The 23,904-nt window shown below is 40.5% G+C and overlaps 1 protein-coding gene across 2 annotated transcripts in view; it reads left to right on the top strand.

Annotated features, from left to right (window-relative positions):
* Positions 1-23,397, top strand: part of glra3 (glycine receptor, alpha 3) — a 59,335-nt gene extending 35,938 nt beyond the window's left edge. The window contains exons 4-10 of one of the 2 annotated variants that reach the window (XM_050045587.1): positions 3,332-3,555; positions 5,262-5,344; positions 13,405-13,542; positions 13,975-14,189; positions 18,350-18,499; positions 19,839-19,967; positions 22,190-23,397. In XM_050045587.1, the coding sequence (XP_049901544.1) occupies positions 3,332-3,555; positions 5,262-5,344; positions 13,405-13,542; positions 13,975-14,189; positions 18,350-18,499; positions 19,839-19,967; positions 22,190-22,519 (1,269 nt within the window). In that variant the 3' untranslated portion in view covers positions 22,520-23,397. The remainder of the gene's footprint in view (positions 1-3,331; positions 3,556-5,261; positions 5,345-13,404; positions 13,543-13,974; positions 14,190-18,349; positions 18,500-19,838; positions 19,968-22,189) is intronic. The other variant, XM_050045589.1, reaches the window with a different exon arrangement.
* The last annotated feature ends 507 nt before the right edge of the window (positions 23,398-23,904 follow it).

Raw genomic sequence — 23,904 nt, 5'->3', positions numbered from 1 at the left:
CCTTTGTTCTCAAACTTTTCTGCTTCCATATCGTGTCTCAGCTAAAGATAAAAGTCCTGTAAGATCAAAAGGAAAAGGAGAAGTAGTTTTAACCTTATATACAGACCTTAATTTACCTTTTGAAGTCATTGCACCTGTTAAATAAAGCAACCACATCTTATCTTATCCTATTTAATTGTCTTATTACCATGAGAATAATCTCTATGAACAGATATCTGCATCTGTATGCAGAATCCATAGGACAAGATTTTGATGTTGGTAGTGTTCTGGTGTCTGATTGTAGTCCCAGTAGTACTGACCAGTCATGTTGGAGTGGGCTCTGCCTGCAGGTTAACAGTCGGAGTGGGAGCACAGGAGGCAGAGCCCATTTGCTGAAATACAATCTCAGAACCCATCAGCTGTCATCTGATGATGATTTTGCTTTTTATTAACTTTTTTTCCCATTCATTCATTTTTCGTACATTCATATGCAGATGTCTGTCTTGTCTCAACTTGCTAATGAAACTATAAACAATGAGTGGCACACAGCAGAGGAAGTCTTGGCCTGGATATCCTCTGGCTACACTGGATCTCCTGAAATATTGGCCGTTGCCCCCAGAGGCTTATCATCATCAGACAATAACTGATTGGTTCTGAGATTGCCATGGGAAAAAAAAATCATTTTTTGTCTGGCTGGTTCTTATTTTGTTTTTGTTTTTTGTATCTGCAGCCAAAAGGTAGAGGCTGAAACTCGTCTGCTTGTCAGATAGAAGAGACATGATGTAATGGGTTTAATAGGTTTGAACACAGGATCAGGGTTTTTTCAGGTTGTTTTCGAATATGTTGGTGCAAAAAGAAGCCATTTTTGGCATTTGGCATACATTATTTATGCTAAGATTTATTTCCATACTATGATTTCTTACATATGATGTATAAACACTTGGACTCTTAGCACTGATACAATATTAAAGCCTGTTTAATGTCTATATAATCAAGCTCTTAAGGTCCTGGATAATGAACCTGAAAGCTACTATTGCTGTAATATTTCCCAGATAGGGTGTCCTTAGCTGTGAAAATCTTATTAAATTTCACAGTGCTTTGGGTAACCTCTAGCTAACCTGGTAGAGTGTGCACCACACAGAGGCTGCGGCCCTTTGCTGTGTGTCATCCCCACTCTCTCTCCCACCTCTCCTCTCAAACTACAGCTGCCCTATCAATAAAAGCAAAATGCCAAAAAAATTAACTAATAAATTTCACAATGTTTTTTTTTAATGTTCAAAGTTCTCAATGAACTACCGCCTCCCTCATTAAGTTAATTAATCTCCCAGAAAATTTTGTCCCAAGGAGGAATTCTTATTTCCACTACAAGGCCTTCACAGCAAGAGCTTTCAGTTTTGGAACATCCTGCTAAGTATATGACATAGCGACTCCTACCGTTCATCCTGGTCTCACAAAAAGTCGTCCTTTAGCGACGGCATGATAGGTGGCAGATCGCCGTTATTGTGTAATGGCTCTCTGCGGCATCAGGGGGAAACGCAGCAGGACATGAACTCAAGTTAAGGTGACGAAAGTCCCGAGACAGGTGGTGGCTGGTTCCAACAAACACCAGCCTTCACCCAGGAGAGCGCTGTTCGCCCCCTAAGATTATAAAGCCAAACCCTCCTCTTTTTTCCTAAACCCAACCAGGTGCGTTGTTGAAGGCACAAAACGTTCTGTGTTTTACCGACGTATTTTGAAAGAGACTGTGCGTAAACGGTAAATTTCCTGTGAAAGCAGAAGTATATTTTGAAAGAAGATAATACAGTACATGTAACAGGCATAAATTGACACAGCGTCCCAGAACGTAAACATCCAACACACCCAGGGTACCTTGCACATAGTGTCTGGACGTGAAAGGTCCATGACCAAACATCCATATGTGACAAGGTTGGAGTGAGACATGGCTACAGTATAAAACAGTCAGACCTGCCATCTTACCTGTGCCTACCCCGTCTGCTCTCATCTGCTTTCTGCTTGTGTTTGTCAGATTGTTTCCCTTCTGATTTCACCTGTCTTCTGTAATGTTATATGGTTTTATGTTTTTATGTCTAAACTGCTTTTGCTGATTGTCTACTTAACATTGTTTTGTAATTATTGCCTGCATTTTACATGTCCTAATTTGCATGATGCTGCTTTACTCCTGTCCATTTGTAACTGCATATACTGTGTCTTTTATTGTTGTTTTAATGACAGTTGAAAATGAGCCTTATGGCTAACAATGGCACATTTACTGTGATGATGATTAGTGTTCATGTTCCCTCATGATAAACAAATACATTAATAATGTGTTCACCCATGGAGTAGGAACCATTTGAAACCTCAGGGACAAGACTCATTTGCTCACCTGCGGCTCATAAGCGAAGGCTTGGGAGCATGACCCTGTGACAAACTGCTGCAACACTCCAGTCGCTTGTTAGCGCTTAAAACCCCCACTTAATCCCCCCCACCCCACCCCCTTAGTGTGCCTCTGTATGCTGATGGTAACAATGAGGACACAGCTGCCTCCAGATGTGGTGGAAGATCTGCCTGTGCAAGCAGAAATCAAGAACCCAGTTGGAACATATGTATTCATGAACAATATGGCTCCACCACTGCTGACATGTTTGCAGACCATCAGCGCCGTATTCAACTCAACAGCTGGCGTAACAGGGATTCGAAATGATTTGCACACCTCTGCCTCATCAGTGCAGGCCTTGAGCAGATTGCAACCAGGATGAAAATATGATATACTGAGAAGCTTGGCTGATTGATTATGGGCAGTGTGGTTACAGAAACCACACGAGGTGAAGATTGTAGCTTCATTTATATTCACCTGTGGTAACCTGCTTCTGGAAATTGTTTTTCCTGCAAAGAGATAACATGAGCAAAGATGTCTGCTTCACAGTGGAAATATGCAAAGCAACATTTCTCAAATTCATCCATGTACAGTATCTTGGATAGATATTTCAACATTCATCTAACACAGTAGTGCAATTTTAAAATAGAGAAGAGAGCATTGTTCTCTTTTTTTGTGGGGGAACTGTTGGACAAAAACAACAAGTTTATCTCCTGCGTAGGAGATATACATACACAATTATCTTTTACTTTTTTAATGTAGTTTTGTTAAGAGCAACAATGCAATTTCCAGCTCTTGTTCTCATGTAAAGAACTGCACATCATCATCGTTTTTTTCATCCATAACGCTTGGACTGAGCTCAAACTTCACTCATCATGCAAATGATGTTGTGGGGAAACAACTAGTTACCTTAGCTTCCATAAAAGTGTCTTAATGTCTCTGTGAGTGATGTATTCGTGTCGTTCTCTGTGTCTGTAGGACTACCGTGTGAATATCTTCCTCCGTCAGCAGTGGAATGACCCCAGGCTCGCCTACGCTGAATACCCAGATGACTCTCTGGACTTGGACCCCTCTATGTTGGACTCCATATGGAAACCTGACCTGTTCTTTGCCAATGAGAAGGGGGCCCACTTTCATGAAGTCACTACAGATAACAAGCTGCTCAGGATATTTAAGAACGGGAATGTTTTGTACTCTATAAGGTAATTATGGCACAGGCCCTGTTTAACTGGTGGAGGTAGGGGTCAGTCATATCTGAGCGAAATGAATACACAACTAAATTTATTTCAGAAGTGACAATAGGTTCCTTTTTGAACACTTTTATTCTCTTGACTTTGACCAAACTGGCTGGAGGCACACAGTGCACCCGTACAATACAGCTGGGATTTGGAGGAATACATTATCTGTGGTGGGAATACATCATAAGCACTGTAGTTCTGTATAAACGTGCACCATAAGGATTTGTCTTTTATGGAGAATGCATCTGTAGTTTGTTTAAACACAACATTGATTTGTAGTTTTACTAAATCTTTTAATGTTATTAGTCTTTGATTCACAGTGCAGAAACCAACAGCATTCTTACTCCCAACATAATGCACTCTGAACAATACAACCCAAAATAATGTGGGGTATGTTACTCATCCAAGACAAGATTTATTTGTAATATAGAAAGAACTGAATTTTAATATACGTATTTTTATATATATTAAATTCATAAATAATATTTTGTTTGTCTCCTACATGTAAAAATAACTGGTTCTGATCAGATCCAAATAAGATTTTTTTATTTCTAAGCTCTAACAAAAAAATTCTGAAAATCTCCAAGAATGTCTACATGTGTCTGTTTTCCCACTACATTCACTGTTAAAAGAAAACTTAACCCGCAAAATGACCATTGTTATATCAAAGACTACCCAAGTGTTACCTCTGCTTTGTAAGGAAAACTTTGTTGCATGCCTCCACGGTGAACGGAGAATCCAAAAAAGAAAAACATTCTTCATGAATTGACGTAAACAAGAGAGCACCTGCTATACCAGATGAGGTAGTGGGCGCCCCACGGGGTCCACATTTAACAACAGCAAAACTATATCAATCCATCTGTTTACAAACTTTCATACAGTACAATCCAAGTCTCAATATGCAGTTGTATGCTCACTACTTGCTAAACACAGGAATTTCCACTAAAACATTACTATTTAAAAAGCAGCGGTGCAAACAGTCTCATACTCAGGGCATGCTACTTGTGGGTGGGAGTGTTTCATATTGAAATGTTTTAGTCATTTTATATAGCTTTTGCTGTTGTTAAATGTCGACTCTTATTACTTCAATTCATGAAGAATGTTCACCGTTTTTGGATTCTCCGTTCACCACTGAGGCCCAGTTCAGTTCAGGATTCTTGAACCTTGGTGCTATCTAAAGAACCAGCATGCCTTTCTACCAGTTTTGCATGTTACCACTGTAATCAAGACTTTGTCATCAACAGAGGGTGTTACACAATGCACAGCAGAACTAAACAGTCCAGGGATAGAACAGTAAGATGGTGGATTGCATTGATAACCTGCAAACTCAAACAAACCCAAAAACCAATATGGACCAACAACTAATGACATCACTGCACGCTCTATTTTTTCTGATGATTTCCTACTTCTCTGTCCTCTCTTTCCAACCTGTAGAATATGACACACCCACTTTATTTTTGACTGAAATGCTCTGAATGATTCAAACTTAGGAGCGGGAGCTTGAACTGCTTCCACGATGGTGGACAAGTGGTATTAGTGCTGCATTAATATAAAATAAGCAGAGATAAAAGCATTTTGATACTGTACATGTGTACAACATTCATGGATGACTTCAAACCCTGTCACTGTCTCTGACTCACTTTTTCCTCATTCTCTCTCTTTGCTTCCAGACTAACATTAACTCTGTCATGCCCCATGGATCTAAAGAACTTCCCCATGGATGTTCAGACCTGTATCATGCAGCTGGAGAGCTGTAAGTGCACTAAAACACACAAATACACACAGATGTGTGTAGTTGTATACATGTTGTTGACATAATGCATTTTCTATCCCCTTACATCATAACTAAATGACCAACCCCAACATTTGACCTTAACTAAACCACCTATCTGCTACAGTTTAAATGCAAGGAACTATTTTCTCATTTGTATTCTTTCTGTAACATCACATAGCTGCTACATTTTTTCATCCTGTTGGGGGTCAAGGGGGGCTGGAGCTTTGGTGGGAGGTGGGGTACACCCTGGACAGGTCTCCAGACTATTGCAGGGCTGACACATTGAAACACGCAGTCATTCACACTCACATTCACACCTACGGACAATTAAGAGTCACCAATTAACCTGATGTGCATGTCTTTGTGTGGGAGGAAGCCGGAGTACCCGGAGAAAACCCACGCTGACACGGGGAGAACATGCAAACTCCACCCCTAAATTCAAGCCCCAGGTTCAAACCAAGAACCCTCTTGCTGTGAGGCAATGCTAACCACTGCACCACCGTGTCGCCCACACAGATCTGTAGTGGTACATATACGCAGGCATATGGCGTATACCCACCTCGTGGAAGGGGGATACATTGCACACTTAACTAAAAATATCCACAGATGCATATCAGTGCACATCCTGCAGAGTAGCTGTGTTACAATATTTCATAATTGTTGTTTACTGTGCTCCACAGACATTTGTTCCCTGACTTTAGCCTTTAAGGCAGGGCCTCCTTAAAATACTCCCGCAACACACCTCTGTAAAATGGCACCAAGCCTGTAGAGAAGTGGTGTCTGAAGGACAAACCCGGGGAAAACAGAAACCCAATCCCTTCTGGTCATTCTTTAAATTGTGAGCTACACTGACAGTATAAAATGGATGAGTGTACTGAAAATTACTCCAAGATAGATTTTGTAACTTTGTCAATATACCAATCTTAAACCTTTGACCTCTGAACAAGGCTGTCTGTTTTACCTTGGTATCACATGCAACTACATGCATCTGTCACTCATTTTGTTGATTTCTTTCTTCATCACCGTTGTTTCCTCCTCCTCTAGTTTATTATTCAACATACTGTTTATCAAATCATAGTGGAGCTTTGACCCCTCGATGATGCATTTGCAGTCTAAATGTTTCATGACAGTGGGCTTCTCTCTGTGAGCATCACTCATAATTAAATTGGTTAAAAAATAAATCTTCTCACAGGAATGTCCCACAAATCAACAATGTCAGTCGCACATTGTTGATAAATAACTTAACATGGCTCAGCTCGCGCTTCACCACTCCTGCCTCCTCCCGCTTCAGTTTATTATTCATCATAATTGCTTCTCGTGTTCGTGCTGTGTGTATATCCTATACCTCACTGATGCTGGGATCTGCCTCCTTACCCACAAAGTCCCCGTGGGCACAGAGCAGCATGCCAAACCCACAAGGCCTTTGTGGGTATAGAGACAGAGCTGTGCACGCCACTGAGTGTTTGGCATGCTGCCTGGATTCATACAAGGAGCAGAACTTGTACCACCACCTGTACAGACAAGAGTTGGATACGGCAAAGAACAAAATGAACTGAACGCTGTGTAAACTTTGATATTGTAAGTCCCAGTGAGGTACGAGTGTGTGGTTAAAGGTGTGCAAACAATTATGCGTATCATATTACATATCATTTTCCATCATATCTCTCCAATTATTTTGAATAAGAGCTGCCAATCTTCCTCTATTATCCCATTCAAATTTTCTCCCTCATACAGTATAGTAAATAACTGTAGAGCATGGTCTACTGGGGTTTGAATATATTGGGTTGCTGCATTAGCTCACCGGCAGCAGGATAGATTTGAGAACTGGTGAATATATTTTACAGAGGGCTCCTGATTTGAACTCAGGGTGGGGGAGCCCTTCTGTGCGGAGTTTGCATGTTCTCCCTGTGTCAGCGTGGGTTTTCTCTGGGTACTCCCACAGGTCAGGCTAACTGGGACTCTAAATGGTCCGTAGGTGTGATTGTGAGTGTGAATGGTTGTCTGTCTCTATGTGTCAGCCCTGTGATAGTCTGGCAACCTGTCCAGGGTGTACCCTAACTCTCGCCCAATGTCAGCTGGGATAGGCTCTAGCCCCCCGTGACCCCCAACAGGATGAGCGGTTACAGAAAATAAATGAATGTTCAAGTTGTTTTTTTTGCAAGCTGATTGTTGTTCCATCGTTATCTGTTGTGTGAGCAAATCCAACTGTTGTGAGGTGTTGATTTGTTTCCTACTTTTCCAGTTAAAGTTGTTTTCTTGGTGATTTGGCATTAACATGACTCAATAAAAATAGTCAAAATTTATAGACATAACAGTTGTTTTCTGCTAGTCACCATTTTTAGCTCAAGCCTATGGCACTTGTTTTTATGGCATGTAATGTAAAGGGTCGTCGTCAACTCAGGTAACCTAAATTCCATTTGTCTCTCCACTCCTGTACGCGGCTGCAACGTGGCTGCATACATGTGGAGGGGCGAAGCTCCACCACCCACAAAAGAGGAGAGAAACCAGTGCCATTGTTAATGACAGCAAAACACAGTAAAACCTCCCCCACTAACCCAAATAATTGATTTCCTAATGAGTGGATATTTGTTGTTATCTTTGGGCATTTAAAACTTTTTTTCTACATTTTTTTTGTATGGCCATGCAGGGGTTTCTGCACAATTATCGGGTTAACATAGTTATGATACCGCCTCATTTCACTACAAAAACCTAAATAAGGTGGCAGCTGGTTAAATCTGCAGTCTGATTTCAAGTGCACAGCTGATAGGTGCATGGTTTGTTTACATGAAGTGCATATCAAAGGGATTCAGTGTGTTCAGAGAGCATCAGATGCGACGCAATAGTGAGGTGCTCGCCTGCTGTCAGGACATATATCTAGTGATGCTACGTGCTGACCTGAGGGTTCGGAGCGTGTGTTGAGAAATCCAGGAATTTTTTTTTGTGAAGCGGGTGTTGAGGCCTGTATCATGATGTCACTGATGACGCCCCAAGCCACTGAGCAGTTAAGAAATTATTGTTACTGCATGAACTAATGAAGACTCACCTCTATGTAATTTCCCTATAGTTACAGGAGCACTTCACTGTCATCTGCCTATTTAACTGTTGCCACTTCCAGTTTCAGAACATATATTTTCCTTCCTGCCACTGCTAGGCTTTATTATGATACAATTATTGACTAAAGGATTGATTGACAGAAATTTGATGCATTAGTATTTTTCATTGTTGACAGTCATTATTCCCAAGCCTCCACTGGTGCAAAATACAGTTTATCACAGATTTGCTGGAGAGCTTCATGAAGCTACAATTAAATATATTTTTAGTGAGTCTCTGACCCGACGTCTTCACAAGTCTATTCCAAAGCTGAAGCATTTGACATTTATGTCTGATGTTTGGAGTTTCCCATCCCATATCTCCACTAATGGCCAGAACTTAAGTAAATTTATGGATACTCAAGGATCAAATCACTCCATAATGCACTGTGTTACAACTTGTATGTTCCTGCAAACCCCAAACACCAGAGGCGTAGTTAGACACAGGACACACACGAGTTATAGAGTTGTGTAAAAGTATGGAATCCTAGATTGCCACATCGTTTAACGTTGTTCAGTACAGATCCCAGCGCACTACCCAACAGTGGTTCCCAACTGGTTCAGCCACAGAGTCCAGATTTCTCCAGTCATTAGTTCAAGGTCCACACAGTTTAATGTCATACTTGGGTTTGGCCATGTCGTTGAGTTAGTTTGCCAAATCCGGTGCTTTTAATGATATGTGCTCATCCAGCATCAGGCTGAGATATTTATACTGGTCAGTGACAGCAGTAGTGATCCAAAATTAAAACCAACTGAACTTCTCTCCACTGATTTTCTTCGAAATGCACTATTTGCATTTTGTCTCCTTTTCAAATTCTAAATCTTATTTCAGCATTTGATTAGTATAAACTTTTTAATTATTCGATTTATATTCAGCTCCTGAAATTCGTTCCAACAGCCCTGCCGTGTCTATCTCATGTTTTCTCTCATTTCTCATTCATCCATACATCTTACTGAAGTATATTTAGAATCATCCTCCTTCCACTGGACTGGGTACAGTATGAAAGCAGACACGTGGCTGTATCTTTTTAAGGGAATACAAAGTCGTGTTTAATAATGTTGATAGGGTTATGATGACTAATTCCTCCTTTGTCCAATCAGGAGTGCAGCCTGGCCCCAGGGGACAGATAACACTTAGACAGATTATTTGTCTTCATTGGTGGCTTTACTCTGCTCCAGCCCACTGGCCGAAGGCATTACCGTGCATACATCTAGCTCTGTTTTTTATTTATATATGTATTTATAATAGATTATTTTTATCGCTGTGTTGCTCTGGGGAAACATAAAGACACGCACATGCAGCCAGAGAGAGCCAGAGGATGACAGGAAATGATGATGCATGTTTGAGAGAAAAAAAAGTACCTTGATCCAACTCTTCAATTCATTTTGATATTATACATGACATATACTGTAGCGATAATGTGTGGTATTAAAGTGAAGTGGAGGGTAACGTGATGTGCAGATTGTCCCTGCTCAGATAATCCCATTTGTATCAGTGATATGATTTTGATGTAGACAGACGAGTGTTTTGAGTTGATGTATTTGGTGTGACCAGCAGAACTTGTAAGAGCTCTGAGTTGACAGTCAGAGCCGTTGTTTCCACCAGGGGCGATTGTAAGATTTTAAAAAAAACTGGAGCCAAGCACAGAGGCTTGGGCGCTTGTGTTGAAGGCTGAAGGCATGGTCTCCGCTGTTTTTTTTCTTTTTTTGAACATAGTAGGCTATGCGTGTTCAAAAAAGGAAAAACTTTTCACGCACTTGTAGCTGAACCTTAAGAAGCAAAGTGAACAAAATGTTTTGTGTATGGCTGAAGGCTTGTACCAGCCGGTTTCTGCTTTCGCCAAAAAGCCCTACAGTGCACTGACTGCATGCATTTTAATGTGGCTTCCACTCTCTCAGTCATTATACTCATACATATGTTTGTGTACTTTGTTTCTCTTCCCACTCTTTCCCATTTGTAACATTCTCTGAATCACCATGGTGAGGAGATGCAGTATTATTGGATTATCTGTTGACACTGTATTTCATGTTTCAAAAAGTTCATGGACTTATTTTTATTATCATAGTAAGCAGCATAATAGTCACAATAGTTTGTGTAATGGTTAGGACATCCAGCCACCTCTCAGCTGATCATCTCCCTGGGCTCAAACTGTCGCTGTGAAGTTTATTTTCAAGTCTTTTTATTGTTTGACTTGTGCATGTAACTACACTGATTGTGTATTGGGCTGTGAGCTCTGTCAAAATGGTTCGCAGTGCATCAGTACTGTCCTCAGATTTGCTCAAGTGCTTCATTTAAATACATTTTTGCTGTACGTATCTTAGTTGGTTTTTTTTATTTAAAGGGACAGTTCACACCAAAATCAAAAACACATATTTGTCCTCTCACCTGTAGTGCAGTTTATCAATCTAGATTGTTTTAGTGTGAGTTACAGAGCTGGAGATATTGGCCGTAAAGGTGTCTGCCCTCTCTCCAATATAATGCACTCAGCTTGTGGTGCTCAAAGTGCCAAAAAATACATTTGAGAAACTCAACAGCAATGTCTCTCTCCAGAAATCATGACCCAGTTACTCAAGATAATCCACAGACCTTGTTGTGAGCAGTTTCATGTAGGAACTATTTTCTTTCTACCAAACTACACCCACCAACCATATCGCTGCCAAGAGGAAGCATGCATCTACTCAAAGATGAAAGGCTTGAGCTTATGGCAGCGAGAGATCTAAATATTAATGTTGTCCTCCTCGGCTGAGCTGTAAAGTTATCTAGCTCAGTGGTGCTAGGTGAGCTAGCAGTAGATGCACACTTCCTTCTCCATGGTGATACGGTTGGCAGGTGTAGTTTCATCGAATGAAAATAGTTCCTACATGAAACTGCTCACAACAAGGTCTGTGGATTATCTTGAGTAACCAGGTCATGATTTCTGAAAGGAGACACTGTTTCAAATGGTTTTTTTAGCACTTTGAGCACCACGAGCCGAGTGACATGTAGTTCCGTTATATTTGATAGAAGGTAGACATCTCTATGGCCGATATATCCAACACTCAGCAACTCACACCAAAACAACCTAGACTGATAAACAGCACTACAGGTAAGAGGAAAAATATGTCCTTTTCATTTAAGGATGAACTGTCTCTTTAATGCTGCTTTATACTTAGTATTATTTGAGCACCATCACAGTTAAAATGTCATGTGATGCTGTTTACATTTTAAACAACCGATCGCTGCACTTTCAAGTGTGAAGTGCTTCAAACCGTCTCCTACAATGAGTATGACATCAAAATGCTGCACTGGGGCGTCGGTGGCTTAGTGGATAGAGCAGGAGCCCCATGTACAAGGCTGTTGCTGCAGTGGCCTGGGTTCAAGTCCAGCCTATGCTGCATGTCATCCCCCCTCTCTCTCTCCCCCTTTCAAACTTTTCTGTCCTGTCCATTAAAGGCAAATGCCCCCCAAAAAATCCTAAAAATAAATAAATGCTGCTAAAACATTAATACATCAGAAATTAAATTAAATTATATAATGACATAGGCGTTTCTAGCCCATTTTTGGGGGTGCTGAAGCACCCCTAAATTGAATCCCAGCACCCCTAAAATTTGAGATTTTTATTTATTTATTTTTTTACTGTATGTCCATTTTTAACAAGCTAGAAAAGTGTCAAAACCATACAGTACTTGGTTGAAACGTAATATTTTAACAACAAAAATACAGCACCCCCCCTAACAGCCCCCCCCCTAATGTCCTATATATCCTAAACCAGGATATATAGGACATTTCTTAACTCCTACCACTCAATACCAACACATTATTATCATTACCAGTCCTCATTTTTGCTGCAATTAATCGTAGGTCACTGTTTATGTTGTTAGGTAGGAGTTAGCTGATGTTTTTTCTAGCTAGGAAACGTTACAGGTGGTCAGTACCACTGTCCTTTGTTTGAATTAGAATGAGAGAAGCTAGCTGTTGTGTCATGTGCATGTGTTAATATTAAAGCCAAGGTGCTACTGACTAGCTAACTGACTGGATGCCCATTAACATTATAACTCCTATTGTGACAAGAAGGAAAAAGGCAGAGACAAACATTGAAAAAGTCAACTACTGTTAATGTGTTAATATTACATGTTGTGCATTTCATTTCAAATAAAAGTCCAAAAAATAAGTCCAAGGTCCATTTTTGGTATTTTTGGTACTCACTATAGGGGGCTGGTTTACTCCAGAAACATACATACTGTTTATGTGTATGTTGAGGAGCTGCTGTATCAAAATGAGTTGTCTTCCCCCAGAAATTAGGGTTACGATATGTTTCTTTTATGATTCCAATCCATTCCTCTTTTGCTGTGGCTCAGCATTTAAATAACCTTTTAAATAACTCAGATTTGATGGTTTAGTCACACTTTCCCAAAAAGTGTTTTTCTTTCACAAATGTGGGAATGAAATTGCGTTAAAATGTACAAAACAGTGAAATTTATCTTGCCTGGCCGGGCAGCTCTCTGGGTGCTCAGCACCCCTAAACCTCTGATCCTAGAATCACCCCTGTATAATGATAATTTAAGGCATTGTGCTACATACAGCTAGTCATATTACTTCTTCCACGCGTGGCTGCTGACCTGCTGCTTTTATTATTCAGACGGTGCAAACATGTAAAGCTGGTTTTGCTGCTTTTATTCATAAAATAATGTATAGAGATTTTTTGAGACATAGTTCTCTATCATGAAGTAGTGAGTTGGTTAAAATCACAGGGATCTGGGTGATGAGTCATTATAAACAGAGGGGGGATGGGTGCAAGAACACATTCGCTACAATGAGACATTTGACAAATGCAGCCCCGAGGACAGAATCATGACGCCTTTGCTAAATCTGTCTATCGCTTCCATGATTTTCACTCCTTGACCTTTACGTTGCATATTTTTTTTATGAGTTGTTGATTATTAAATTGTCATGTGGTTTGCTTTTTTCAGTTGGTTACACCATGAACGACCTGATATTTGAGTGGCAGGAGAACGGACCAGTCCAAGTGGCCGAGGGCCTCACGCTCCCACAGTTCATCCTCAAAGATGAATCAGACCTCAGATACTGCACAAAGCACTACAACACAGGTAACACACACATATACACACACACACACACACACTGCTGTAAGCATCACGATGCAGGTACTGTAATGTGCACACAGGGTGAAACGGTTGCCACATTACATCAATCATGTTTGCGCTGCTGGGATCAAGTAAAGAAAAAAATCAGCTGCATGAGGGAGAAACAAACAGAGTGACATCCAGACTGATGTTGTCTTTCATTAAATGGGATCTGACCACAGACAGCAGACAAACTGGGATGTGTTGTCTGTATGGGGGGTGGGGGCACTGAATGATTCAGGAGGCTCAGAGATAAGACAGGGATGTGTATATCAATATTAATAGATTTTGGGCTTCATAATGAGCAGACCCAAAGTCCAGACCAATGTTTGCAGCCATGCTCCTCTCTGAATGCTTTCTGAAAACTGCTTATGGCGTGTCTCTGCTTTATTGCAGGTAAATTTACTTGCATCGAAGTGCGGTTCCACCTGGAGCGTCAGATGGGCTACTACCTGATCCAGATGTACATCCCCTCTCTGCTCATCGTCATTCTGTCCTGGGTCTCCTTCTGGATCAACATGGACGCTGCCCCAGCCAGAGTGGCACTGGGCATCACCACCGTCCTCACAATGACAACACAGAGTTCAGGCTCCAGGACGTCACTGCCAAAGGTCTGTGTTTGTGTATTTTATTTTTTATCTGTAGCTTTTAGGAGCCCCAGTTTCCACCCACTGTCCCAACACATGCAGGTTAGATGAATGAAAGACTCTAAATTGCGTGTCAAGTGTCAATGTGAGTTTGAATGGTTTTCTGTATTTGTCAGTCCTGTGATCGTCTGGCAAGCTGGTGATATGCTCAAGCCCCCTGCACAGGATAAGCTAGCTATGTAGTAAAAAGTCTGCTGGAGTCAAGCTTCAAACTTTGGAGAGTGAATCCCAGGAACAAAACATGAAGGAGTTATCGGAGCAGAACTTTTTCTTTCTCTTATAAGACCTCATGTCTCCAACAAGATTATAGAGCTCAAGTGGTGTCAGCGAGATGCTGCACTGTGGTTGAGTTTGAGTGAGTGAGTTCATTAATTTTGAACGATGTGGTCATTGGATGCATTTGGTGTCAAAGCAGTGAAAAGTGATCCTCAGTTCAGTCCACATTGACTACTGCTGTCCTCACTGTGTGAAGAGTTTTGAAGAAGTGAACTCTGAGCAAGAGGGCTGTGCGATATGCTGAAAAAAAAGATGCCACAGACACCATAACAGGCGATATGATGCACTCACTGTCTTTGGTTTAATTTCACTCACTGTTTGATGATCCAGGGTGCTTCAGTTGGTTTAAGCGTTGATTGATTTGCAGGATGTATGTTGAGTTGCAGGATGACGTTATGAACTGATTGTCTTGACTGTCACATTTAACAAACATTCAAGCAAATGTTCCCCAAATAAACAGACCTTTACAAAAACAAAGCTCAAATCAATGGGGTATGAAACAACTTTATCATCCAATAAAAACTAAGATTAACCAAATAGGCAGCGTTTAAAGACTGTAACCCTGTGGCGTCTTCCACGCTCCACACTCACTTCATTTTCCCTGCCTTTAATTAAAGGTTCCCGAGATGCCAGGTCAGGTGGCGCATTAAAGTGACTCAAAAAATAATAGGGAACTAGGGCTTGCTTGAAGTGGCTCTAACACATTTATTTTGACAGATAGTGCAATTACAATAAGTTGCAATTTTAGTGGGAATAGCAATTTTTGCATTTCAATTTCACTGGTGTAACTGGTGCCTTCATCCCCACCGCAGCAGGGTGAAAATGCAGTTATCCGGGTGGCTGGGATGTTTAATGATTCTCTTGGTGCTATTTTTGCAGCGTCTGGTGTAAACAATCTATGTGCAGGGTAGAGCGGTGCCTATGGTCTCTATGATGATGATGATGGTGTGATTTTTGCTGGGGACTGTACCAAACAAACATGTCCCCTTATGTCTGGAATATTATTTGTCAGTGAGGGCGTCTCTGTAGCAACACACTGCTTCATTTGTAATGGTGTGTTATGACACATTTTACCTCTATCATAAAATTGCAGCTCCTGCTATTTGGATATTACACCCTGCCATATTTTTTTTTGATTAATGCTGCAGCCTTACTGAGCAACTGTAAAAAACTGTATTTATTTATTTGGTATAATGCAAATATAACATGCCACCACCGCCCCCATCATGCTTTAGGCGATGTAAACAGCAAGTGTAATGGTGCTATAGAGTCAGTTAGCCGTGGGCTTCACCCGTGCTCCGTTAATGTTTGTTTGTTTTTAGTATTTTTAATATTGTTTTACATTTTGGTGAAGCTGCACCATTAAAACTCTGGACTCTATCTGCTGTATTGTAACTATGGATGCACAGACAGACTGTGTCCATCTGGTTCAAAGGGTTAAACACGGTACATACAAAAAGGTAGGTAGTAGATGGAGGTGGACAAACAGAGTGTATGTGTAGCAGAGCTGATTTATTCTCTCTCCTGGGATCTGAAACAACTCATTTTTATTGGTGGATGTTGTGCATGGGAAGGCGTGAGTATGTGTTGATTACACACATCATGTATCTGCTAGTGCATGTGTGAGAAAGTGTCCCTCAGTCTTGTTTCTGGTATCTTGTATGCATGAGAAAAAATCACAAATGGAGCACTTTGTTGCGTAACCCTTATTAGCACACCCATCTCTCTCACACATACTGTACACATACACCTCAACAACATGGCTGAGTGTGTGTGTGTTTATAGGTTAGGAGATTTCTCATGTTTCCGGTGCTCAACAGAACTTTGCACTCCAGTATGTAACACATGTCTGAATAAGTCATAATTTCATAAAGAAATGAGGTTGCATCATTTTGACACCACAAGCATCAGCAGCACAGCCACGGGGAGTGTGTTTGAGTGTGTGTGTGAAGGGCAGCAGCTGCAGCCCTAAAACACTGTCTGTAATGATTGTGGTAAAATATGAGCCGGCTATAGGACATACATGAGATTATGGGTTTTCAAGAGGGGGTCTGTGACTGTGTCCCCAAAGTTACTGCAGGGGGACGGCCAAATTATTGTTTGATCAATTTTTAACAAAATTAAAATATTTCTGAAAATACCGCAAAACTTCAATTAAAGCATAGTATCAATTTAACGCACAGTCCCTTTGACTAGCCCGGTGTGGCTACACAATTTGACAAATAAATGCCCGTCTCAATAGACGCCTGGTCTGGTCGGCAAGCAGTTCATTTTTTTTTTGGAGAAGTTCTTCTTCAGATGTATAAAAGCAGGTTGTTGGCTGCAAGTTATTCATATTCCTTTAATCCGTAAGTGTCCTCAGATCAAAAGAATCAACTGTTTTTTTGTAAAAATTGATTTATGATGTGAGTATTGTTTTAACAGGATAAAGTGGTGTTGTGTCGGCATGCCGGGTGGTGTAATCCGCAAGTGTCGTAACTCTGTCTCTGATGTGCTGTCTGTTGGAGCTAGATCAAATGAATGATCTGTAATTGATCATAATGTTACCTGAAGCCTAATTTCCATACAAGTAATATTCACACTGGTTTAAACAAACAGTTTGATTGTATTTCCCATCTTTGCTGAGCAACAGTTTTGTTTGAAAGGAATTAAAGGCCTGTCCCAAATATAGCCCCGTTGATTTCAGTGATTTAAGAAAATAATAGCCCAGGCTATTATTCAAGTTTTACGGTACAGATTAACATGAATCCAACATTATATTATGAAAGATAAATTGGCCTACTCATTAAAAAAAAACAAAAAAACATTTAATTTACACTACACAACACTGATGATAGACTAACTGTTAACGATGAATCCTTGTCAAATGAATCTATGCTGTGTACACATAGAAATCTGTCAGTAATTATTATTTTAATAGCAAAGTATTGTATGCACCATATAAAAGTATGTTTATAAATGCTACTTTAGGCCACCCTGTGCATGATTGTCGGACCAGTTTATTATGCAACTCAATTTTATATATGTATTAGGGGGTCCCTGCTCCGTCTCGCTTTCAGCTGAGGGGTCTCTGGCCTGAAAAACGTTGATGACATTTAATCAGTGCTTCTCAACCTGGGGGTCCTCGAGGGAGTTCTGGAGGGTACCCAGAAAAATATGGAATAGTTTGTCTTTGCTATTTAATTGAGTATGAGTCATAACAGTGAAGTCCTGATCATACAGTAGGTTTCACTTCCTCCACAGTTATGTTAACTGTGGGTGGCAGCTGCAGAATACTGGTCTTAATCAAATCTTAATCAAAATCTTTTCAGATGGAGGTTCCTGGAGCATAATCTTATCAAACAGGGGCCTGTGACCTAATGTGTTTCAGTTTAGGGTTCCTTGACACTAAAAAGACTCACTAGAGAGTCACTACATCAGAGGAAGTGAAATTATTTTTTTGTGTACAAATATTTTTGACGTACTGTTGTGAGAGAGATTTAAACCATTTTCATTGGAGTTGGACAAAATATTGTATCCCACTCTGTCTGGTTGCTTCAGGGTTTGGGTCACAAGGTAAGTATCAAACAGACTGTCTTAAGATGCAGCGTTCAGTCAGGCAAAATCTAAAAATGTCAAAAGTGAACTGACCTACTGATTTACCACGCTGCCATCCCTCAAGCCCATCTCAAGCAAGACTTAATGCTAAAGTTCACCTGTGGTCAGCAGCACCTCATGTCAGAAACAATGTAGAAACAAATGTGTACCTCGAAATAAAATCGACAGTCTAAGATTAAAGAGGCCTGTGGTGGGTGCAGATCTGCAGATTGACACTTTACTTAATGCAGTGTGTATGTGTGTGTTTGCAGGTCTCTTATGTGAAGGCCATAGACATCTGGATGGCAGTGTGTCTTCTCTTTGTCTTCTCTGCGCTGTTGGAGTACGCTGCCGTCAACTTTGTGTCGAGGCAACATAAAGAGCTGCTGCGATTTAGGCGGCATCACAAGAGCAAGAGCAAGGTACAGGAAAATCCTACACATGCTACTATGTATACCTGCACACAGACATGCACATGTACACACAGACTTATAGACTTAGTTTGTTGTTCTTGCAACTCTGGTTTGAGGCTGCCACCTGGTGGTGACATGCTGTTCCAGCTTGCTGCTTAGAGGACAACATTAGATTAGAAAGAGGTAGAAGGGTGCAAAAATCACGATGTAAGAGAGTAATGTTGAAAACAGTAGATACAGTGAGAGTGCATCTGACTGTGCATGTTTGACTGTCCTGAAACCCCACATCTCACTGACTGTGTTAGTGCATGATGCAGCATGGCTCTACCTTCATCTGTTTGGTTATATCATTTAAACTTTATTTTGTATAAAGTTATTTCTCTGACAAAAGTTCATCCAAACAGAGGATGAGTCTGTTGTCAGTGCATGTTTACGATCTCTGTGGGTTGGGAAGGCGTCAACTCCGCATTCAGTCAACTCACACACAGCATTTACTTATTTTTAATGTGTTAAAAGATTTAAATTTGTAGAGCTGGAATTGTTGGAAGTGTTTTATTTCTGTGTGTGGGCTACACATTTTTACAAGTAGAGAGTGTAGAAATATCTTTAGGCCTAAAATAATGATAAATAAAAACGTATGTGGCTCCAGAGCCACATGTTGCCTACCCCTGGTCTATACCCTCCATCATTTTCTCGCTAGTGCCCGATCGATACTGCACATGTGCAACTATCGACAGAGGCGAGAAAGAAGTGAGATGGCTCACTCCTTAGCTATTTCAATCATCAGCTCTAGAAAAAAACTGTTTATTTCCATCTTACCACTTGTCCAACGCAGCAATTTACTCTCCTGACATGGCATTTTACTTCCTTATTGTTGATCCCTGCCATGTAATAGTCCTTCTGTCTGGTCGGGAATTAAGTCCTTTGGGTCCGGTTGGATTCACCATCAGGTGTCAAGCACAAGTTAAGTATATTGTTTGTGTATATTTTTAGCAGCAGAGAGAGCTGCTGGTGTTGCTGTAACTTATTTCAAAAGTAAAAAGCAGTAAAAAAAATAAATAAATAAATAAAAAGCAGAACTGCAGTTTTCTAATACTGCTGTTTGTGCTTTAAATATGCTTGAGATAATATTATTTGACAGTTATTCTATAAAAGTAATCGTTCAGGGAATTGTTTAGAATTTAGACAAAAAAACTAAAGCAAAATCTGTTTGGCAGCATCTAAACATTGAACACATTTGTTGACTGAATGATCGGGAGTCCCAACCCTGTTTTTGGATGCAGTTTGTTTTGTTTTTCCTTTTGGTTTCTGTCTGTTCATCACTGGTGTGCATGCTGTCGACCGGTAGAACAGTGGAGGTGCAGTTGATCCAGAGGAGCTAGCTGCCTCCCTCCGTCGTGTTAATGTTGACAACGGCCTCAAACCAACAGACCCTCCTTATGGATCTATGAGCAACATCTACACCAGCAACCACAGGGTAATGGTACAGTGTGTGTGTGTGTGTGTGTGTGTGTGTGTGCACATTTTTACATACTGTGCATGTTTCACTTGCATGTATTTTTTGTACGTCCTCCCCCACCAGTTTGCTCATTTGAACGCACAAACAGGAACACTGTTTGATGTTTGTTATAACCTCAGTTAAGAACTGGAGGTACGGCTCATGTTGATGCAACAAACTGGCACAATATCCAAGATTTTACTGGACAATGGGAAAAGTTAAATGTTGAGTACAGTGTCTCGAGGATACCGTTAACATTTTTGAGGAAGCTTAGGAAATGTTCCATGATGACTGGTTATCAACCATTAATATTTTTTTTTACAGTCGGTAACTTCCTTTTGTCCAATCTGTGGTCACATTTTCAAAACTCTAAAAACAATTAATAATACAGGGCGCCCAGTAGCTCACTGGATAGAGCGGACATCCCACATATAAATCTATTGTCCTTGCCACAGTGGCCGAGGGCTCAATTCCAGCCTGCATGTCATCCCCTCTCTCCCCATTTCACACTTAAGTCTGTCCTCTCCACTAAAGGCAAAGAGCTAAATAATATTAACTTAATTTATACAACATAATTCATGCATACACTGCAACACAAAGTGCAGCACATAAAAGACAATCAAAACATTTGTGATTAAAAAAAGATGATAAAAAATAAATACAATAAAATGAAATTCAGTTAAATCTGCAGGCCTAAATAAAATAAAACTTCATCAGTTTAAAAACACATTTCAGGAGGAGGCAATGATAAAAAGATGTGTCTCAAGATTTCATTTGAATGTTTCAACAGGCTTAGAGCCCTGAAGACCTTCAGGGAGACTGTTTCAGAGTTTAGAGGCATAATGAAAAAAGGCTGCCTCTCTGTGTCTTTCAGTCCCGACATCAGGGACAGTCAAGAGGATTGAGTCAGAGGCTCTCAGGGACATAACAGGCACATGTATCTTGACCATGTCAGACAGATAAGATGAGACAAGGCCATCAGTGGTTTAAAAACCAATAAGAGAATTTTAAAATTAATTCTGTGACAGACCAGAGGTAACCAATGTACTGATTTTAAGATTGGAGTAAGATAAGATAAGATAAGATAAGCAAAGGGAGCAAACAGGAAGCATCAGTCCAAAAAAACAAACAACCACAAAGTAATGTATAAGTATGCAGAGATGGGGGGGGGGGGGGGGGGGGGGGGGGGTTGCATTTTGAAATGTAGTGTTGGTATTTTGATCATGCTTAGTTGATTGTAAAATTATGACAGTAAATTTTTAACTTGAAATTCCAGTTTTATCACAAATCTTAGGGTGTCTGCACTTGGAAAAAAATGCAGGATTGATTCATCTTATCAGGCTGTTAAAGCAAAACAAAATACAGAGCATGAACCTCCGAGGGACCAAAAGTATGCTTAGTTATGAAATGTATTATTTTCAGGACACAAGGCTCACAGTGTTACAGAACGGTCAGAGCCCCACACCCCATAGATACAACATAAAAAAGGACTTTTTATATCACATACAGATGTAGAATATGGTTGAAATAATAATTAAGAAAAAAAAACATAGATTAAAATAACTAGATAAGAAAGATAACAACAGTATTGACGATGATGGTATCCCAGATAGTGAAGGACATTGTCCCGTGACTCTCAGCAACAGCATACGGTAAAAGATGATCCCCAAAAGTATTACAAAATAAGCATTTGGGAAATCTTACATGGCACTAGATAAAGTTTGCTTCCACTCAGAAGGGTATCAACCTTTTAACAAAGTTTCTTTAAGTGCAGATGGTAAATAGTTTAGGAAAAGGCTCCAGATCTTAAGAAATGAGTCCTCATCATCCCTGAGGACAGCACTTATTCTTTCATGAGGTAAGACACTTAAAATCTCCGTGTACCAGACTTTTACTATTCGTTGGGTACAAGATGCATTTACAAGCAAGGAGCAAAAGTTTGTCCAGCAATCTATAATGCTTATGGGAGAGCGCTACTTTCTTTTGAGATGAAATTCTCAAAGACATCGAGTGTCAAATGAATTATTTCTGCACTTACCAATCCAATCCAAGGCCAGTTTTAAATATAAAGAAAGCAGTATATCAGTTTAAGGGCCCATCAGTGGCACTTGCAGCCTATGAAGAGAGAAACAAAAGGATCACTTGTAAGCACTATTATCTGACCTGTGACCTCTTCCTCCTCGTCCTTGTCTCCCCAACAGGAAGGGGAAGCACATGAGAGCAGACTGACCTCCACAGCAGCGGTGACCTCCACTCCCAGCAACAGCAAGGACATGAAGGCCAGCACCAACAATACTGTTACTGTAGTGAACACCCCAGGAGCCACAGCAAACACGGCCCAGAATCCACCTGGAGCAGCGGCAGGTGGAGGGGGTAAAACCACCGAAGAAATGAGGAAGTTATTTATCGACAGAGCCAAAAAGATTGACACTGTGTCGAGGGCCGGCTTCCCTCTGGCCTTCCTCTTCTTCAATATATTCTACTGGGTTCTTTATAAGATACTCCGACATGAAGATGTACATAAGCAATAGAGAGAGAAGGAGTATGTGCACACACACACACACACACACACACACACACACACACACATCACTTCATTATCTACCTTTATTTCCTTTTCCTGTAACCATGACCTTACCCTGACCTTAAGAAGCATTCAGGATGGCCTCACCTCTTCAGAGATGTCCTGACTCTGAAGGCGTAAAGCTCATATCAGTTGTCACAAACAATGTACAAAAACAGGATCAAGAATTAGTAAATCAAAGAGTGCAAACTCTGCAGTGGCAGAGTGATGAGATTATTTTTCCTCTGTAGATTTACAGCAGGGTGCTCTCTAAGAGATACTGACTGTGGGGAATATCTGAATCTCACAACATCTGAAAGTAGAGTTGATTATTTACACATATTGACAGTGTCTGAATTCAGTACTCATTCATAAACATATTCTGCCAACACGTTTTCACTCCCAACTCGTCACATACTGAAGCTTGGTCAGTGGCCGTACACATTGCGTTGATATTGCTCGTTACATGCTCTGTCTTTTCAAAAATACACCTCTGTTTTCACAGGAAATGTACAGTTTCTGCTCGATAAGAAATGCATATAGTCTCTTTCCAAAATAAACTTGCAGCATAGGTTCACTTCCTCAGGTTTAGGCAACATGCCTTCCGGTTTGGCTTTAAATAAGTACGTTTGTTACCAACATAACTTAAGCTTTGAAAGCCTTTGTTGACATTGCATAGGAATACAACAGATTTAGTTGTGACACTCAAGTGATGGGTTCCAACAAAGAACATAAAAATCCAAGAAACAGTGCATTGAGTGAGGATAAAATGTGCAATAAATAAATAAATAAAAAGTATTTAAAGTGCAGCAAAGTGCTTAGTGGATGGCAGAATGGCGATAGTAAACATATTAGGTTTTTGTTTTATTTAGTGTGCTGATGGCTGTGGGAAAGAAGCTGTCTCTGAGTCTGGTGGTTCATGTTTTGGCAGCTCTGTAGCATCTGTCATATGGCAACAATTTAAAGAGTTAGTAACCAGGGTGACGTGGCAAGTTCTTCAGTTACGCAACGACATACCAGCACGCTAAGCTACAATGTTATCAAAATAACTTGGTTGACTTTTAGTTTTACATGAACAGCTGTCTCCCAGGTGAAAGTTTATTGTATGTTTGACCCATCCTACTCCCCCATACAGACCTCCTTGCTCTAATACTACAGCAGTTGCTCAGAGAGTACAAAATGACGCTGCTTGGTGCATCTTATACCGCCACAAAAGGTGCCTCAGTGTGCCGGTATCTGCCACCAAGGGCCATTGACCACGCATTGGTATATGACGGGTTGGGAGTGAGACCAGGTCGATCTAATATATGGATATGTGCTATATTCATGAAGCCAGTATAAATGAACAAATAA

Source organism: Epinephelus moara, chromosome 5 (genome assembly GCF_006386435.1).
Source record: "Epinephelus moara isolate mb chromosome 5, YSFRI_EMoa_1.0, whole genome shotgun sequence".
Classification (NCBI taxonomy): Eukaryota; Metazoa; Chordata; class Actinopteri; order Perciformes; family Serranidae; genus Epinephelus; species Epinephelus moara.
This window is presented reverse-complemented; position numbering and strand designations above follow the sequence as displayed.